Source organism: Biomphalaria glabrata, chromosome 17, assembly GCF_947242115.1.
Source record: "Biomphalaria glabrata chromosome 17, xgBioGlab47.1, whole genome shotgun sequence".
NCBI classification, from domain to species: domain Eukaryota; kingdom Metazoa; phylum Mollusca; class Gastropoda; family Planorbidae; genus Biomphalaria; species Biomphalaria glabrata.
This window is the reverse complement of record NC_074727.1, coordinates 11,209,529-11,228,108: the sequence shown is the minus strand read 5'-3', so window position 1 is coordinate 11,228,108 and position 18,580 is coordinate 11,209,529. Positions and strand designations below refer to the sequence as shown.

Sequence of the window (18,580 nt, the reverse complement as noted above, 5' to 3'; positions counted from 1 at the left end):
GAGCTTATTTTTATTTTATATAATAGTTATATAACTGTTATGCACTTTTGTTTTACTTTATAGTGACAGGATTTTTATAGTTTGAAATGGGAAATAATTATGAGCAATGGCAATAAATGCCCTGTTGGGCAATGTGTTTATTTTTCTGCAAGAATGGTTTCTATAATACGTTTGGCATCTTTGTAAAGAAAGTATTCAGTAAATTGACTGTTGATATTCCATTGAAGTAAATCCTTTATTATATCATTATTGACCTGAGAGAAATAGTTGTACAATCTGAACAGAACTATTCAAAAATTCAATTTCAGAATTGCAAATACATACAATCAGGGTCAAATATTTGCTTTGTACTTATATTTAAGTTAATTTGTATTGTAGAAAGAGAATTTTTCCTTATTTGAATTTATTTTATTTCCTGGGATAAATGAATCTTTGCATTGCACTGTTTTTTTTTTCTTTCTTATAAACAAAGTTTGTTTATTTGTTGACTTCTGGCTGTTAGCTTAAGTACTGAAACCATTCACTATTTATTATCTTAGTTTGATCACACTATTGTTTGTGCTCTAATCATTGGCACTTCTTCCACACAGGATATCACAATAGTCAAAGCTGGGGGTCCACTAGGACTCAGTATTGTGGGTGGTGTGGATCACTCCAGTCAACCTTTTGGTGGAGATGAACCAGGTGTTTTTGTATCCAAGGTAAGTCCTTCATGTTATTGTTTTAACTAGGCTACAAGTCTCAAAACTTGTTTTGTTCTAGTTTTAATTTGTTTGCTTTTTAACTATTTCTTCAAGTATTGAAATGGGATTCTTTTTGTTGTCTGTTTTATAATGGTTAATGCTATGTAGTTACAAACATGGCAGTTTTAATCTTTTCATTTAACACCATCATAAAGACTTAAGATTTGAGCATTATAAATATAATACAGTCAAATCAAGTTAATTGGACCTTAATGGGACCTGCTTCTTATTTATTAAAGTAAGAATAATTTTATTTATAAAGTGCTGTTAAGAAACATAATGTAGGCTTAAGGCGCCATAATAACATTATAACAGACATAAAGTTAATAATGACAAACTAATCTTAAAGGTTTTGAATTGATACGTCTGAAACAATTCTTATTATACAATTGAATTATGTTAATAGGACTAGCTGATTATTAGGACTGAAATGATCCTGACCTAATGTGGTCTAATAAACCAGATTTGACTGTCCCATTGGCAGATGGGGATCAAGCTGGAATCTTAAATAGTTTTGAAATCAAGGAAATTTTTAAAAGTTAAATGATTACTAGAGATTGAAGTACTAGCATTGAAAGTCAAATATTAAAATGTAGAGTTGTTTCTTTGGAAAAACAGAAAAACTGTTCCGCATGGTGTAACTTATAGATTTACTTTTCTAGTTAGTTCAGGCATCTATTTGTCAAATATTGTTGACACAGAGTGCTTATATTGCTTATTTTTTTTAAAGCTTTTTGTTGTTGTTTTTTTAGCACATATTTTGATACTATTTTTGTACTGTATTTATTGTTTTATCTGGCATTCATAGAATCAATATTTATATTTCATTTTATTTGTACCATAGATAGTGAAAGATGGTGCTGCTTCCAAAACAAGCTTGAGGATAGGGGACAGAATTTTATCTGTAAGTAGTCCAGTTTCTAGAATAGAGTGTGCTTCAGTCTTTTAACCAAAACAAGTATCATAAAATAAAAAAAAAGCTTTATTTCAAAAGACTATTCCTCCGTTATGAAGCTGATGACTTGCTGTAAGAGTGATTACTTTGGTCTTAATAACTAATGAATGATAATTTTGAAAAAAAAAGGAACATTTATTAATCAGCCCCTTCCCCATCACTCCCAGAAAAAAATCCTGTTCAAGCTCATGTATAAATCTAATATTCTAGTTTGGTGATATAGGTCCAGACTAGGAGACATTAAAAAGACAATAATGTAGACTAGGATACTGGATCTAGTTAGAGATATGGTATAGAAAATTTTAGTTTGGTGCTATAGATCCAGACTTACAAACTTAAAAAGACAGTAGTCTAGAATGAATTCTACATAAGATGGTTCCTGAACATCTATTTTTATTTAACTCTTTAGTGGATATAAGCATGAATTTTCACTGATGTGGTTCAAGATATAGCTCTTCAGACAAAATTTAATTTTAAGATATTTTGAAAAATTATATGGTCAAACCAGAGTTTTCTTTGTGTGGCCAATAAGCTAGTAATTTTTTTCTCAATCATATACAAAACTCAAATTTATAGGAATTCGTTAAAGCCCACCCTAGAGTTAAGTAAAAGAGAAGTAAAGTTCCCCTTTCAGACCTTGGGGGTCTATATGGCAGATGATGTGGCCTGCAGTTAACGAGGCCGTCATGTGGCCAGCACAACAGCTAACCGCATTTACTTTTCCCCAACTAATGTCAGGATAGAGCTGGGTGGACTCAGGTACCCAAAGATCCTGAAAATAAAAATCCCAGTCTTCACCAGTATTCAAACCTGGGACCCCCAGTTTGGAAGGCAAGTGCTTTCCCCTTCAGCCGCTGCTTTTTTTTCTAGAGTTAGCAAGCTAATATAGGAGGAATTGTACAAAGTTGAAATGTGTCCAAAAATAAAAAGTCTGGACAGTGTGACATTGTCAGATATTATTAAATTGGGTTACTTTTACTGTACTTTGACTAATTAAAATTTAGTATTAATATTTTGCCTATTTTAACCTCAGTCTCAAAATTTTCCAATGCATGATGTGACTGTCTTTTTCTGATAATAAAAAATTTACTTAGCAATGAAAATCATTTTCAACATCTACTAATTATCAATCCATTTTTTTCCTAGGCCTTTTATATTTGAAATGTACAGATTCGTTTACATTTTTTTAGCTTTTTACATTTTTTTAGCTTTTTTTGAATTGTGTTGTTCTGAATATTTTAAAGAGGTTTACGGGGATAAAAATTCTGTGTATATTATCTGGTCATCCAACTTGTGTGTCTATAAAATATATCCTTTTTTTCTTCCTAGGTAAATAACAAAGACTTGAAGCATGCCACTCATGAAGAGGCTGTAATGGCATTGATATCTCCGACCTATGAGATCCACCTTAAAGTCAGACATGATCCACCTCCACCTGGCTTACAGGTAAACTTCTATCACTATGGCATTGTCAGTTGCTTGTCACTAAAGGTCTACTGTGTTTATTTCCTGTGCCATAGTTACTGAAAAGTATTTTTTCTTATCTTTAAGAACTAGATTTGTTCTTATTTATTTTCAATACACCTTTCATAATTTTTTTGTCTTATCAGCTTTCCCCATAGTTTTCATGTTTAAGAAATTAACTAAGACATTTTAAAGCACAGGTATGCACAAAGTGTATATTTAAACAAAATAACAGTGTAAATAAATACTTAAGTATGTTTTCTTTTTCATTCAACAAATCTGTTTTTTTTAGAAAGCATTTTTCATGTGAAAATAATTTTTGAAATACAGCAACAATTTTTTATGCTATTAGACAATCTCATTATAGGGGAAGTAATTATTTTCAAGAGTGTCTTTAGAGGCTGTATTCTACTCCCCCTTAAAAGCTGTGTTCATCCTAGACAACCAGAAAAACAATATCTTTCAATATACACTAGAAATTGGGGTCTGATGTAATAATAATGTCCATAGTTATAAGATACTTCTATTTCTGATGCTGTGTAATAGGGAGTCCATCTATTTCACTGCACAGAATTATGAGGCTACATACATTGGTGCCTTGTTCAGGGTGAGCCTATGTTTACCATTACTTCTCCCATAGTACTTAACATCAATCTTCAACAAATACTCGGAAGCTCATACAATTTTTAACTTTTTTCCCCCCTTATTCTTTTCTTCTTTTCTTTTTTAAAAATTTTTCTTGATTTAGAAACCCCCTCCCCCTTTTTTTTTTTTCCTTGTTATTTTTTTATATACAGTTTTTGCTATGACTAACTATTTAATATTGTAAAAGAATATATTACAAAGAATGTCAATGATATCAAAAGTACATCCTACATCTAAATATCACTAGACTTAGCTGGTTTTGTTTTGTCATTATATTGAATTACCCAGGTAAAGTCAGCTAATTCTATCAACATTTTTTCTAATTGGAGGTGTGGCCAAAGTCTTCTGCATTTAACTGGGACAGAAGTTTTTTGTTTTAAAAACATTTTTGGTTCGGCAAGAAACCATTTACATAACAGTTATCAATGACAGTTATGTTTTTATGAGAATTTTTTTCCCATTTTGTGAAAAGTTTTGCTGTATGTAATTTTTATATTATTTTTAATTGGTTTTTGAAGTGATTCTTTCTTGTACCTTATAATAAGATCTACTTTCTAATTGTGTTATTATATTATCAAACATAGACTCACTTGCTGTCTAGAATAGAAAATAGAAAATTGTCATTTCTTCTTCATGTTCTAACAATGAAACCTTGATCTACTTTCTGTCAGGAGTTGACCATTGTGAAAGAAGCTAGTGAGAAGCTTGGCTTGTCAATCAAGGGTGGGGCCAAAAACCTGGCCACTCCTAATCGCAGTGATGAAGGAATATTTATTTCTAGAGTAAGTTGAATCTAAAAACTGTTGTAGTCTAGATGACACACATCAATCCATGCTAAATGTTTTCTGAAATTACAGCTATTTCTTAAATGTATATATATATTGTGTTCAGATCAATGAAGATGGTGCTGCTTCCAGAGATGGACGTCTTCGAGCAGGACAAAGAATTCTGGAGGTATTTGTTAATGGTTTATTGTCATTTTAACAATAATTGAGATTTTTTTAAAATCCATTTTTTTTCAATTAGTTTAATATTACTTTGAATCATTATATATAAAGGTAAAGCACAAAAATCTACACATTAATTAGACCCTACACTTAAAGTTATATGCTTTCATTTTTCTTGTTGACAACTAAAAAGCAGAAGCCAAGCTTCAAAAGGAGCTTTAGAAGAGTTTCATGTTTATTTAGTTAATTTTTAAAATAATTGTATAGTTTAGACTTAGTTGACACAAGTCTTGTCACAATTTTCAGGTGAATGGCACATCATTACTTGGTGCCACACATCAGGAAGCTGTGCGTGCTTTGCGTAGTGTAGGGGACAAGATGACCATTTTGGTGTGTGACCAGCCCCCTGAAAAGAGTGAGACCAACTCGCCGGCCGAGCTGTCCTCCCCGAGCAGTCAGGGTGGCTTCCTCTCATCCCTGCATGGGTCAGTGTCCAGTATTGACAGGGATGATGAGGAGGCTCGAATAATGCAGCAGGTAGGTTTTTGCTTAATTTAGAAAATTAACTAAATTAGCCTGTCATTCAACAGTTGAATGAGTTTATTGCATCATTCAAAGACAATATTTAATAGCTAACTATACAAGAAACAAAATGACTGACTAATATTACTTTAATTATCTCTTAAATAATTGTTACTTTGTATCTTGGTATATTGGTCATTAGAAAGTAGCTTCTTTTATTTTTATTTTTTGTGTTTACATTATTGGTTTTCATTTGCATTAATTGCATATTAATTTTTTTTTTCAAGTAAATATTTACATGGTATGGGTTAAAATTTTATTGTTAATGGATTGATTACATTTGTAAAATTTTTTGAATGACGTAGTTAATTTTCTAGTGAAACAATGAATCTCTTTGCATGTCTAGTTCATTAAATGTACATGAAGGTGGCCTAAATGCAATGTGCTCACATGTGCTGTTGTTTTGCACAAGTACTGCTTTGTTGCTGTGTTTTTGGTGTTTGTAAGTGAAACACACTTAGAGAAACTAAATGATAGCAAACTAAAATGAAATTTAAAAAAATACTCTGGCTCTACTTTATTTATTATGTTATTAGTTGCACAAGTTTGAATGTGCTATGCAACATGGTGCTTAAATGTTCTAGAAACAAAGATATCACTTATGATGCTGCTAAAATGTTCTAGAAACCAATATATCATTGTTGGTGCTGCTTTAATGTTTTTAGAAACAAATCTGCTTTTCATAGTCTGAGTGGGAGAATGAATGTTAGCAAAAAACAATTTTTTAAAATATATTTTCTAGAACTGTTGCTCACAAAGCACTGACACTTTTTTTGTTTCCCTGGCTGATAAGTTCTTCTCATAGGAATATATAGTCATGTTGGCTGGTCCAATAGCATGCCCTCTTATTGCTGAAGTCTTTTAGGAAAAACTCTCTTTTAAGTTATCTGCACTGTGGTGAATGTTATGGCTTTTGTTGTTGTTTTTTTCTTGTGTGTAGGAACTGGAGATGATGAAAGAGACAGAACAATGGGAGTTAGAACAAAAGGTAGAAGGCAGTTCTTGTCAGCTAGTCACTTTCACTCACTAATATTACATAGAAATGCAGGCAATAACTCTTAATACAAACTGTTGTAACATGTTTTACCAATACCATGAAAGGATTAATGCTTTGCTATGATCTTGAAAGATATTAATTCCCATCTTTTTCTTATTAATTAAGGTAGTGTTGAAAGATCTTAATTATCCCTAATGAAATCATGGAATGTAGAACAAAATTTCAGGATCAATTACTCGATACTAAAAAAATTGTAATAACATGCACCTTAGTATTATTTAGCTGTAACTATTGAATAATAGATTGAAACAAAGACTTGAAATAGGACTAAAAACAAAGAACATTTTTATCCTTATATATGGTACACACTTAATGAAGGCTAAATGATGCTTAATCAAATTTTAGCAAGAAACATCAAATTGCCTAGGGTTTGTTTGGTTAGTTAAGTAATCTAGCATTTGGACATCATTTCAAATTTACAGTTAACACCCAGGGCTTTTTTTTTGTGACTGTACGCACTGGTTTGACGTATCGGCACCTATTTGAAAAAATTATTACTTTTCTTGTATTTTAACGTATATTATTAATTTTTAGTAGTTAAACGTTAGGCAATCAATTACTGAGTACCGGCACATATTTTTTATTTTATTTTTTACAAAAAAAGCACTGTTAACACCAGTACATTGATATGCCATAGACATAATAATATTTGAAACAAAATATTTTGATCTACACACTTTACTGGTAGGCTATTAGATATATTTTGTTTCACTTTTGTAAGATCTATATATATATTAGATCTATTCAAAAGTTTGGCTTCGTTTCACTGCAAAAAAATATATAAAAATATTCAAATGATAGATCATCTATGAGTTGTGTCTACAAGACTCTGCATGATCACAAGTCTTACATTTACCTGTTGGGCTTATGAAGCCTGGTTGAATAGAACATTCAGTAGATCTACTTTGTCATTTTCAGCAATCCCAGTGTTCCTTTCTTTTGTTTTCTTTTCATTTTTTTCATTAGTTGCATTTTGTATTTCGTGTGTAACAAACACCAAATGGCTTAGTTTTAGCATGAAGCGTTAGACATTTGTTGACTAAATAGAAAGGTGTAAAGTATTCTAGTCACTTTTTGGTCAAAGTCAAATGGAATTAAACTTAAAACAGTACAAATTAAAAAAGAAACAAAAACAAAAAACATGAGTGTCTTTTAAAGATGATATTTCTAATGTTTTTGGTTTGTGATAAGTACATAAAACCAATATAAAACTTGATAATCTCATCTTCAGTACTGTGACTTTAGTACTTTAAGCACCACTATCTATATTAATTTAATTAATCTTTAGTTGGTAATACTGCTTTTAATGCTTTGCTTTGATTAGAACATACTTTTAGATCTTGACCAGCATGATCAACTAATTTTCAGGAAAGACTCAGTAAATTGAATGATCCTGATAGTCCAGTAGTTGTCCCTCTGACCTTGCCCCCATCCCCCCCACCTCCGGCGCCACCAATTCTTGTCTCCCCTGCCATCAATGTCCAAAGTACCCCACTGCCTAGTCCACCAGTCATTGCCCCTTCCATGCCATCTCCTCCGCCCATCTTATCCAGCAGCGAGTCAGAGACGGCTGTGGTGGCCCCTGTCAGCGTACCCGTCATCCACGCAGACCAAGTGAAGGAAGTAGTTGAGCTTGAGCGGGCCCAGATTGAAGTGCCGCAGCAAGCAGTGTCAACAAGTGTATGTTAACATTTTCTTTGAAAACCCAAACATGGTATCAAATTAATGACTCAATGTAGCAGATAAGAACATTTGTTAATTTTTTTTTTTTACATCGAAGTCAGAAATATATTAACAAATTGCAGTGCTTTATAATTTATTCATTGAACATTTGAAACAGTCAGTTCCTGAGTGCTGGGAAATATAACTAACACTAATGAATATCTTGCATGAACCTACATTTGTTTCTTTCTCTCTCTTAGCTTGGTGGCATGGAATTAATGAAATTATAGTTTTTATCTTGATGCGTAGCTTTTTTGTAGTCTTTTTCTTCTTTCATAGCTTGTAGTTGGCAACTATTCCTTTATAATTATTTCATGTTAGAATATCTTAACTTTGTGAAGAAAAGAATTGGACAAATGAAATTGAATGTGAGTGAGGAATGCGTTGTTGAGAGTTGTATTGATTAAATAACTTAACTATATAACAACACAAAAGATGAAGTAATGGCCAATCAGTAAACAATGGAATGTTGGTGCTTTTGTACTTGGAGATAGTTTAACAGAAAAACTGCAATTACAACAAACACTGCATGAGATTGTTAAAGCACTATAGAGAGTCAGTGATGTTGTTAAATGGAATAGTGGATGGAGGTTTGTTGTGAAGTGGATTGGGTTTGATTCATTACCTTTACTTATTAGTTGTGACATAAAACCTCTTGCTTTTTTAAATTGACATGTGTAATAATCAAAATCCACACACTCCAAACACCAAGGTATGTGTCACGATCACATAGACCATAAAATACAAAGATTAGAGCTTTTGGAGCTGACTTTAGCAACCAATACAGAGTCATGATCTTATGAATGGGTTAGAAATTCCTTCATTTTAATCTCACTTTCTTGTCTATAATCTATTCCATTGATGCAGGTATGAGCTAGGTAGGGCGTGGGAATTATCTTCTTGAATTTCAAGATGAATACAAGGTGTAGACCATAAGAATGAATTAATGTTACAGTTTGTAATAAGGTAGTTCAAGACCTTTACATTCCCTTTCTTCAGTCTGCCAACCAATCTGTGATGAACAATCAAGTGCCTCTAAAGCCACCTGTAGCTGAGAAACCTCTCAACAGCCTTGGGGTAAGTGTCTTTAGGTTTTCTTAACAAATTTGATCTTGGTTTTAAACTTGGCCTTCTATAACAGATTATGTTTACACCAGTGCTTCTCTAAGAGGTGATCTTTACAGTCATGCCATAGGACATGACATAACACATGATATTGGTTCAACAAGGAAATAAGATGCAAGAGAGAAGTACACATTTGCATGAAATTTGTCAATTCTTTTCATTATCCTATTGGTAAACTGGAGAAGCACTGATGTAAATAGTCATTCATATATGGTAGCTATCAAACTGAAGGTTCTAATAAAGTTATTCTTTGACTAAGACCAGTAGCTCAGTCATTAATGACATAATCCTTCTATAATGATTAGCTCTATAATTGTAAACTTTTCTAGTATTGCAACGATTGTTGTACCCTTACATTTGTTGTAACATGGTGTGTCCTATGCAGCATGTGTTAGTCATTGATTAGTAACGGTTTGTACACTTGTGCCTTTACCTAGAATCTTATCATCTTGATATTTTAGACTCAATTTTTTTTCTCAAACCAGATATTTTAAGATAAACATAAAATAAATGGGACTGGCATGATTTATAATTTTTTTCTCAGTATTTCAAGTATTGTTTTGAGGGGGTTGCACATTCGTTTTTTTTTTAAACCACAAAATAAATAATTAACACTTTGCATTTCTATAAGTTACATTCAAACTGTATGTGTTGTCTGTTATATATATAGCTGTGTTTCTCAATACAGGACTGGGCAAACTAGTGTATGGCCAGAATGTTTTTTTCCAATTAAAATCAGTTTCATAATTTACCCCCTAAGTAATTTTTAAAAAGTGCTTGCTCCCAGAAGTTTTGAGAAACACTGTTATATACTTGTTGTCATGGTTGGGGTGTGTACAAATATGCCTGATGATTGGTCATTTACAAAACAAATATATAGGACATTTAAAAATATTGTTGCCAGTTTTTGAAAACTTTGTAGGCCAATGTATGAACCAATGCATATATTTGGTCTCATGTTTGTGTTTTGTGCGTCACTGAGTGTCCAGCCATCAATCATCATGTTGTCTCTTCTTGTTGTTCTTGTCACCATGACTTGTCATCATTTGTTTGGCCAGTTTTGTCAACAAAAAACATCTACTCTGCATCTTGTTTATATATGTGTATATATATATATTCATCTATATTTTGTTTCTTTGACTCTGTGGTTTGCATGCAGCATGTGAAGAGACCTGAGCCCCAGCTAAGTGCAGCTCCAGTTCTGACAGCCCCCAGGTCATTTAGCACCACCAGCACAGCGGCCGAAGCAACAAAGCCTCCCCCCGTGTTGTTGGGTCCCAAACCTTTTGCACTTTCTCCACGACCAGCTCCGTTCTCAAAGCCTTCCACTTTGAACAATTCCCAGCCTCCTTCTGAGCCCACTGTTCCTAGGCCAGTAGTGCTACCAAAGCCTGTTCCCTTTGCCCCTCCTCCTAAGATTGCCCCAAAGCCTGTGTTCAAACCAAGTGTTTCACCGGTTAAGCACGAAGCCCAGGATGGTGGGGACGTTTCCTCACCCATTTCGCCTCCTGAAACTTTTGATGTGAGGAAATCAGCCCGTGTGCCTTCAGGATATATTCTCAAGGTAACTTCACACAAATTCACATTAGAAAGAATGAGCTAATACCTCCCCCCCCCCTTTTTTTTTGTTTTTCAAAATCATAACTTTTTATTAAGGTGATAAATAAAAGCATTTCCCTGTTAAAATTTACCCCCCCCCCCTTTTTTTTCAATATCATAACTTTTTATTAAAGGTGATAAATAAAAGCAGTCCCCTGTTAAAATCACCCCCCCCCCTTTTTTTTTCCCCCCCAAACACACACAGACACACAACACAAATACCTTAATATCTACATTTGTTTAAAAAGTTGTTTTTTTTTTTTTTGCAATACCTATGCTACTCGGTAAAAAAGAAATATTTGGTATTTGAATTTTTACTCACATTTCTTGTACATTGCTGCTACATTTTAGATATTTATTTAGCTTATGTAAAACCTTTGTTAGATGCCATTTTGTACATTGTTCTAGCATCAAACTTACTGGTTTGTTAGATTACTCAAGAGACTTACCTACTGAAGAGACTTTTTCTGTATCATTGAATTTGACACTGATACACATACATACATTAGATTTAGTCTTCTATTGAATGTTCTATCAAATCAAATTGTTGAAAAGTCTGCACCATATTGTTGAGCATCTTTCAAACTATGATTCAGTCTTTTCTTAAACATTCATTGTTGTGTTGTTTCTGGGTTGTCTTGCGTTTTGTTTAATGTATCAGTTGATGTTGTTACATCCAGCCAAGCTGCCCTATGTCTATCTGCTAGTTAAAGTTCAAACAATGCACATTGATCATTATTCCTGTTGTTAAAATTAAGTTTTTTCAAAATCATACCATACAATGTGCATTGTAGTTATCTTATTTTAATGTTTTTTTCAAGCATCACTAATTATAAAATCCAACATGTTATAATACATTCTAAGACAATTCTTCCATCTTTGTTAGCAGACGTGTAATATGTTATCAGTCAATTAGACAAAAGATGTTTATGTGAACCTTTTTTTTTAAACATTGAAAATAATAATTTTTTATTAAAATTAAATTGTGTACTGTGAACCAAACTGTGAGCTAGCCTTTGAAAGTTTAGCAACTGGACAAATTTTAAGGCCAATTGCCATTGTTAAATGTTTAATAATGCAAGTGTTAAGTGATTTTTTTTTTCTTTATAGAAGTTGTTAGGATCCCATTCAAATCTTTTGGATATCTAGTCTATTAGTTCTAAAAACAATTTTCCTGCCCATTTCTTCTTTAAACATTGTCACTTTGTTTTAGTTTAGAGAAAACCACTCTAAAACTGAGTAAAATGATGTCATAGATAAAAACAAAACAATTTAATTATCATCCATATGTTGAAAACACAAGGTAAATTTGTTTTGGCCAGCTAAGAACAATTGATATAAATAGTTATCTCATATGGTTTGGTAGGAAAAAAACAAAATTTTAATCTTTTAGTTACTTTTTAAATTAGTAATTAGAGAGATATTATTGGTGGGCCTTTTAAAACTTTTGTGTAAGCTTATTGGTCACAAGGTAGATTTTCAGATTCATATATATTTATATCAATTAATATGACTCTCTATAAACTTCATTGATCAACTTGGTGTTGGCTATAGGGGGAAGGCGGGTGGGGAGGGGGGGAGGGTCTGGGAACACTTCACTGTGATGGAAGCACACAAAAAATTGTGTGAGTGTGGTAACAATCTAGTCAGAGACAAAATTATGATGGAACTGACCAGTAGTTGACCTGATTGGTTTGACCTGTAACATTTTGACCTGCCTGTGTGATGGATGTGGCTTGTGAGTCATGGCCCACACATCTAATTACTACACTTGATTAACCTTTGTTTGAACCATGAATTCATTGTTTCCAGAAGCTCACCACTTTGTGACTCATTGCTGGACATGAGACTAAACTAGTGAATATCTTTCTACCACAGGGGTCCTCATCCACCAACTAGAATGGTTTACTAGACTAGTGTATGTCATTGCCTCAGGGGTCCTCATTCACCAACTAGAATGGTTTACTATACTTTTGTTCTTAATAAATTTAAAATTCAAGCTGAAGCTAATTTGCATATTTTTTTAACAGTTCTTTTTTTTTTTGTAGTAAAAAAAAATAATTTCTATTCTTCAATTTTTATAGTTTTGATAATAAAAAGGTTATAAATGTTGTAATTGTTATTGACAAAAAAAAAAGTTTGTAAGTGTATTCTCAACTGCAGAAAGTGAAAGATAATGTTTGAGAAGAAAAAAAGGTTCCCTATATATATATATATAATAATTTTTTGAACAAGGAAACATTTAAAGTTTTTTTTCTGTGGTTAGGAAACTACTGCTGCACAAGATGAAGTTGTTGGCTTTGACAATTTATTCATTAAATTCATGCTACCAAGAAGGTTATGTCCCAACTATCACAACCTTGATGGATAGAAATGATGACATATCCAGCTGAATAATTGTTGTACATTGAATCTATTTAGTAGAAAGATTTCTGCCAATGTGTAGAAGCCTTCAAAAAATTTAGTCAATAAAACCACAAATGAATGCTAAATCAATACCAAGAGCCATCAAATCAAGTGCATGTTGTGGAGCTAACCGAGTCAGCTATATTTATCATGTGATTGTAGAGCTTGATGGAAACTATTGACAAATAGGAATACCAGCTGGGAGGGAGGGAGGGAGGGAGCTAATGATTGCTAGACTGTCCTGCTAGAGGGATGAATGAGAGGGAGGAGAGGCTGGAATTATTGATCTCTTAGCTGTTGCTCCCTGGTAGTGTCTCTGGCCTTCACCCCTTGGACTCACACAACAAACTCAGAACGTCCCCCCGCCCCTCTCCCTTTCTTTCATTTCTCAATGCCAGTCAGAACTGAGTGAAGCTCCAGTGTTAGAACTTGTTGGTGGCTATTCTTTGACCATTTCCTCTGTTGCTCTGATCTAGTTCTCCTACACTGATATATTTTTGTGTTCATCTTTAAGATGGTAAGTTTTGTCTGTGTCAGTTTGTTAAGATAGTTAGAGCCTTGTTGATTTAACAAAGGCATTTGCATGTAAGCTTTTATGATGAGTGCTGTTAATCATACTAACTAAGACTTTTTTTGGTTCAAAGTGCTAGATTGAGTTGCCTGTGCACACAAACACTTTTGCATCCATTTATTCTTTTTGTTCTTTACATTTCTTTAGCACACATTTTCTGTATATGCACTGACTTTGTTTATAAAGGTGATCCCATGAGGTCTATAGACTTGGCTGATTGGAACACAATTTAGCATTTTCATAAATATATGAGACTTACATTTGCTTTTCTGTGATGTACACACACACACACAAAACTCAGTTCTTTAAAGTACAGTTTCTTCGCAGGCTGCAACCAATGCTGAAATTGAGAAGATGAGCTTCAGGGAGAAGCAAAAGTATTTTGAGAAGGAAATCAAAGATGCTCCAGCTACAAGACCAGCTGGTGAGTTGTTTAACGAATACATTTTTCAATCACTTTAAATTAACTTTAAATTAAGATGGACTAGTATTACCTTTGAAAGAAACTTCTATGTTATGTATCTAAAGCTAATTCTAATAACTAAAAAATCTGGTTGTGTTTCTCTGCTACCTTCAGCTAAACATTTTAGCTACCTCTCTGAACATGAGGTGGCCATGTTGCGGCAGGAAGAAGGTTAAATTCGTATTTATTTCAATGTTAATCTAGTGTTTTAGTTTAGTATGTCTTGTGCTTTAAAAAAATGATTTGCCTTCTCTGTTGTCATCTGTCTAAATGTTTGTTTTTACGTGAATTTATTTACTTTTTTTACTTTATTTACTTATTTACTTGAAATATGTTTCTAGTTATTCTTTTTTTTTTTTTTTTTTTTTTTTTGGCATTGTTTCCTGTATTATTTAGTTTTGTTTTTTTTTTTTGTTTTTTTTTTTTTGAAGTAACTATTTTCTTGTTGACTTTCTCCAAGCTAAAGGATTGTAAAGCAAATAATGTATGCCTGAAGTAGCCGAAGGTTTAGAATTTCAGTAGCATGAATGTACCTGTTGAAATAAGTTCAATGAAAACTGAACTCACTTCAACTTGGGCCACAAATATTTTGTAAACTTTTAATCTTTTTAGACTTTGTTGGTAATTGCTTGTTGTTAAATGTCATCGGTGCATGGCAGTTCCATTCACAATAGTCTTTAACTAGAGTCAGTAACAATGAATATAATTATTGGTGTCATATTTCATGTGTAACATGAGGTAATGCTTGCATTTTTTTTAGCTATATAAGTTTGTGTGTGCATTAATCATCTTTTACAAAGCAAAATATTGTGTGTTGTAATCATTTGCATGTAATTCCCCTTTCCTCCAGGTTGTGTCTAATAGACTAATTTGATATAATTGCTCACTAATTACATTGTCCTAGCTAAATAATTAATTAAACTATACTGTTCCCATCATTTGGCTTTTAAAATATGTTACTAACTGTAGACATTCTAGTTGTGGTGTCACCTTGACCAAGTCCTACATTTATGGCTTCAATTCTTGCATTTTAGACTTAGTTACAACTAGTTATTATTCATTCTTAGTATAGCATTCACTTTGAACCATTAGTATAGCATTAAATACTAAAGTTTAGCAGGAATGATCTCTATTTATCAACTGTTTGATTGGTTGCTAACAAAATATTTTTTTTCTTCTTCTTCTTGAAAATGTTTCCTATGCTGGTTGGTCACTGACATGTTCTTCACATTAACTTGATGGTGTGGCTTGCAACTGCTGCAATATTCACCAACGCCTCTGGCTACATGTAAAAACTGTGGATAATTATCAACATTTTGGATAACTTAACACGCTTTGATAACTACGCTTTGATAACTAACAACTTCATGCCATCTGATTTTGGATAATATATGTACAATTTTAACTGACCTGATGGATTAACTCATCTCTGATCTTCTGTACTGCATGTCTTGCTTATTCACAATGGCTTGTGGGTTTCTGTGGCTGTCTTAACATTGTTTTTAAACTAATTGACACATCACACTGACAGCCAAGAAAGTCGGTGGCATGTCACAGGCTGAAATACTATCTTATGTTACAGGAGGAACAGGGGACATCACTCCAGATCATGATTTGGATCAGGTTCTTTCAAGGTAGGTTTGTCCAAACACAAAATACATTTATATTCTTTTGGTTACAAAAACAAAAAAGTTCAACTAAATAATCAGCTTGCTAATGGTCACTGAGAGAACTGTTTATTTGTGTCATTTGTGCAACTAGAACAATATATAGTATTGGCAGTGTGTTGTTTTCAGTGTTACTTTATGAAGACATGCCTGTACATCACAAAGATCTTAGGTAGCAAAAGAGACTGGGAAATTTTATAATAGTTATTTAGAAATATGTGCAGGTAAAAAAGCTGTAAAGAAAGTAATGCATAGATTGATTTAATTTAAGCATCTTTGGTCTGGCATGGTTAGAGACTTTGTTATTGCTCTAGGTTTTCTAAATAAATGAATCAAATAAAAAGAAAACTGTTCCAATAATATTTCCTGCCCCTAGAAAAGTCATTAACACATCTGCAATTTCAGCTTTTATTTAAGTAAAGGAGACTTTTGTTACCTGCCAACTAATGTTTTTATTTTAGTTTGAAACTTATGAGTAGTGTTACTGCAAATGCATAAATGTTATTGTAAACATGCAAGTTTAACATTTTTTTCTAGCGTAACAATAGTCACTAATGTAAAAATACATAGCCATGTTTGTTGCCTTGATTAAAAGAGAAATGTGATAGGTCTAGAATGATAATTTCAAGGTGGTCTCTACCACATCATCATGTTTCATTAGTTTTGTATAAATCATTGATGAGTTTCTGATTTGACATGGTTACTGACTTCATGTTTTTTTATCTTCATTTTTTTGTGTGGCATTCTCTCCCCTACTCACCACATAACAACCTTGCAGTCTTGATTCCAAAAGGTATTTGAGTCAGTTTGTGATCTAGCACTGATGTTGTCTCTTTCTCTTCCTGTTCATCAACAGTCCAGACAACTGTGCATGAATATGTGTCACTTTTGTTTGTAACATGTCACTGATTTGTCACAGATTACACTTGTAGATAATTGTCCTGAAATACTCATACATCACATTTTCTTAAAGTGGATAAATTAGATTGGATTCTTAATCTTAGGGGTGTTACTCCAAAGGAATCTTCAGATGGTATTATTGCTAGGCAAAGAGAGGCAGAGAAAAGGGCATCGTATCGGAGGGCTAGGTTTGACATGTTTTTCTTTTCATACTAGTAGCCAACATATGGTTGACTCCCTTACCTTTCAAACTATTTTAACCGTTTAGTTTCTTTTTTGTATAATATTTTATTTCCTTTTTTTAGAAGAAATTTTAATCTTTTTAAAGCTTTTACATGTATTCTATTCTATATTGATTTTATATATAATGATTAATATTTTGTAAGTGGATGGATTTTATAGCTAGATTTCTATAAATTCTTTTATTTAAAAACATCTCTTACGTTTCTTAAAATGTCTGCTATTTATGTGTAGTTGTTTGCCAACCATCTCTGCAGATGTTTATTTTTTTTTTTTTTTCTATTTAAAAATGAGAAAAAGGGCTAACTCTGGCTAGATGAAGTAGATAATCTCTTTATAAACTTAGCTTTCTTTTGTTCACCTAGAAGGTTCATGGTGTTGTAGATCATTAGTTATTAGCTTGTCCTCACACTTGTATTGCATCTTGAAGACAGTTGTTGTTTGAAGTGTAATATCCTGACAGTTGATATACATTTGCGATTACATGAATGATTACTAAGAATTAGCCAATGAATACTGCAAATAATATGACACAAGAATGACTTGTTCATAACTTAATATTACCCCCATCTTATTGTAGTCATAACTCATTACAGTGATGCAAGCACTAAAATACATTGAACATTTTCATTTTTTAATTTATACCATCACTTTTATAAACAACAACAAAAAAAAAATGATTAGTCTCTAAATTCAAATTAGGATCAAAGAAAAATAATGACACAGTACACTTTTAAAGTGTTTAAGTTGACTTGAGATCACTGTGGATTTGTTTGGAATATTGGTGAACTTTACTTTTGAAAAGCAGAAATAAACTTTATTTCAAGTCTAATGTTCATTTTTGTAAAAAATACAAAAGAGGGGCATGAAGGTAGAACTTAATTTTTATTTTTTTATGGGTCTAATACAAAAGAATTGTGTGTTATCTGTAATGGTTGTTTGACTGTTTTGCTCTATGACTATACTAGGTCCTTTGAGAGTAAGTCAGTCACTTCCAGCATCCTTTAGAATGGTTGAGCTCTAAGTTTTAGTTTATTCAATCATCTTGTTGAGTAAACTATAGGAACCATGACCAAGTCAAAACATTAGATGCATGGAAATAATCATAGAAGTAAACAGGAAATATTAGATAGGAATTCATTAGGAAACAATTTTTTTTCAACTTTCTTGTTCTCAGTCTGACCATTTGTAATGAGTTTTTTTTTTTTTATTAAAATGTTATAATGTCTATAGACTGGAAGAATTCCTTACATTTAACTTTTGTATACCAGTGTAGAAATAAAATTCTAGGATTTGTTTGTGTTTCTTTCAGTGTCATGTTGAAAAAAAAAAATTCAGATTATTAAAATTCATATAGAAAGATTTAGTTTATTAAAAGTCAAATACTAATTGGCTAACTCTCAATTGCTACACTAGTTACAATCTGCTCTAAACTTGTTCTTTATAAGCATGTGTTAACTAAAGTGCTACTTACTACTGAAGACACTTCTATTA

General features: G+C 32.5%; 1 protein-coding gene across 18 annotated transcripts in view; it reads left to right on the top strand.

Moving 5' to 3' along the window:
- Positions 1 to 18,580, top strand: part of LOC106055540 (protein scribble homolog) — a 63,075-nt gene that overhangs the window by 37,609 nt on the left and 6,886 nt on the right. For 2 of the 18 annotated variants that reach the window (XM_056016204.1, XM_056016203.1), the window contains 14 exons: positions 591 to 701; positions 1,588 to 1,647; positions 3,028 to 3,144; positions 4,479 to 4,589; positions 4,699 to 4,761; positions 5,061 to 5,291; positions 6,277 to 6,324; positions 7,762 to 8,073; positions 9,115 to 9,192; positions 10,400 to 10,804; positions 14,144 to 14,240; positions 14,394 to 14,450; positions 15,811 to 15,913; positions 16,951 to 17,034. In XM_056016204.1, the coding sequence (XP_055872179.1) occupies positions 591 to 701; positions 1,588 to 1,647; positions 3,028 to 3,144; positions 4,479 to 4,589; positions 4,699 to 4,761; positions 5,061 to 5,291; positions 6,277 to 6,324; positions 7,762 to 8,073; positions 9,115 to 9,192; positions 10,400 to 10,804; positions 14,144 to 14,240; positions 14,394 to 14,450; positions 15,811 to 15,913; positions 16,951 to 17,034 (1,877 nt within the window). Of the gene's footprint in view, positions 1 to 590; positions 702 to 1,587; positions 1,648 to 3,027; positions 3,145 to 4,478; positions 4,590 to 4,698; positions 4,762 to 5,060; positions 5,292 to 6,276; positions 6,325 to 7,761; positions 8,074 to 9,114; positions 9,193 to 10,399; positions 10,805 to 14,143; positions 14,241 to 14,393; positions 14,451 to 15,810; positions 15,914 to 16,724; positions 16,740 to 16,950; positions 17,035 to 18,580 lie in introns of all 18 variants that reach the window. The other 16 variants (XM_056016207.1, XM_056016205.1, XM_056016214.1 and 13 more) reach the window with 16 other exon arrangements.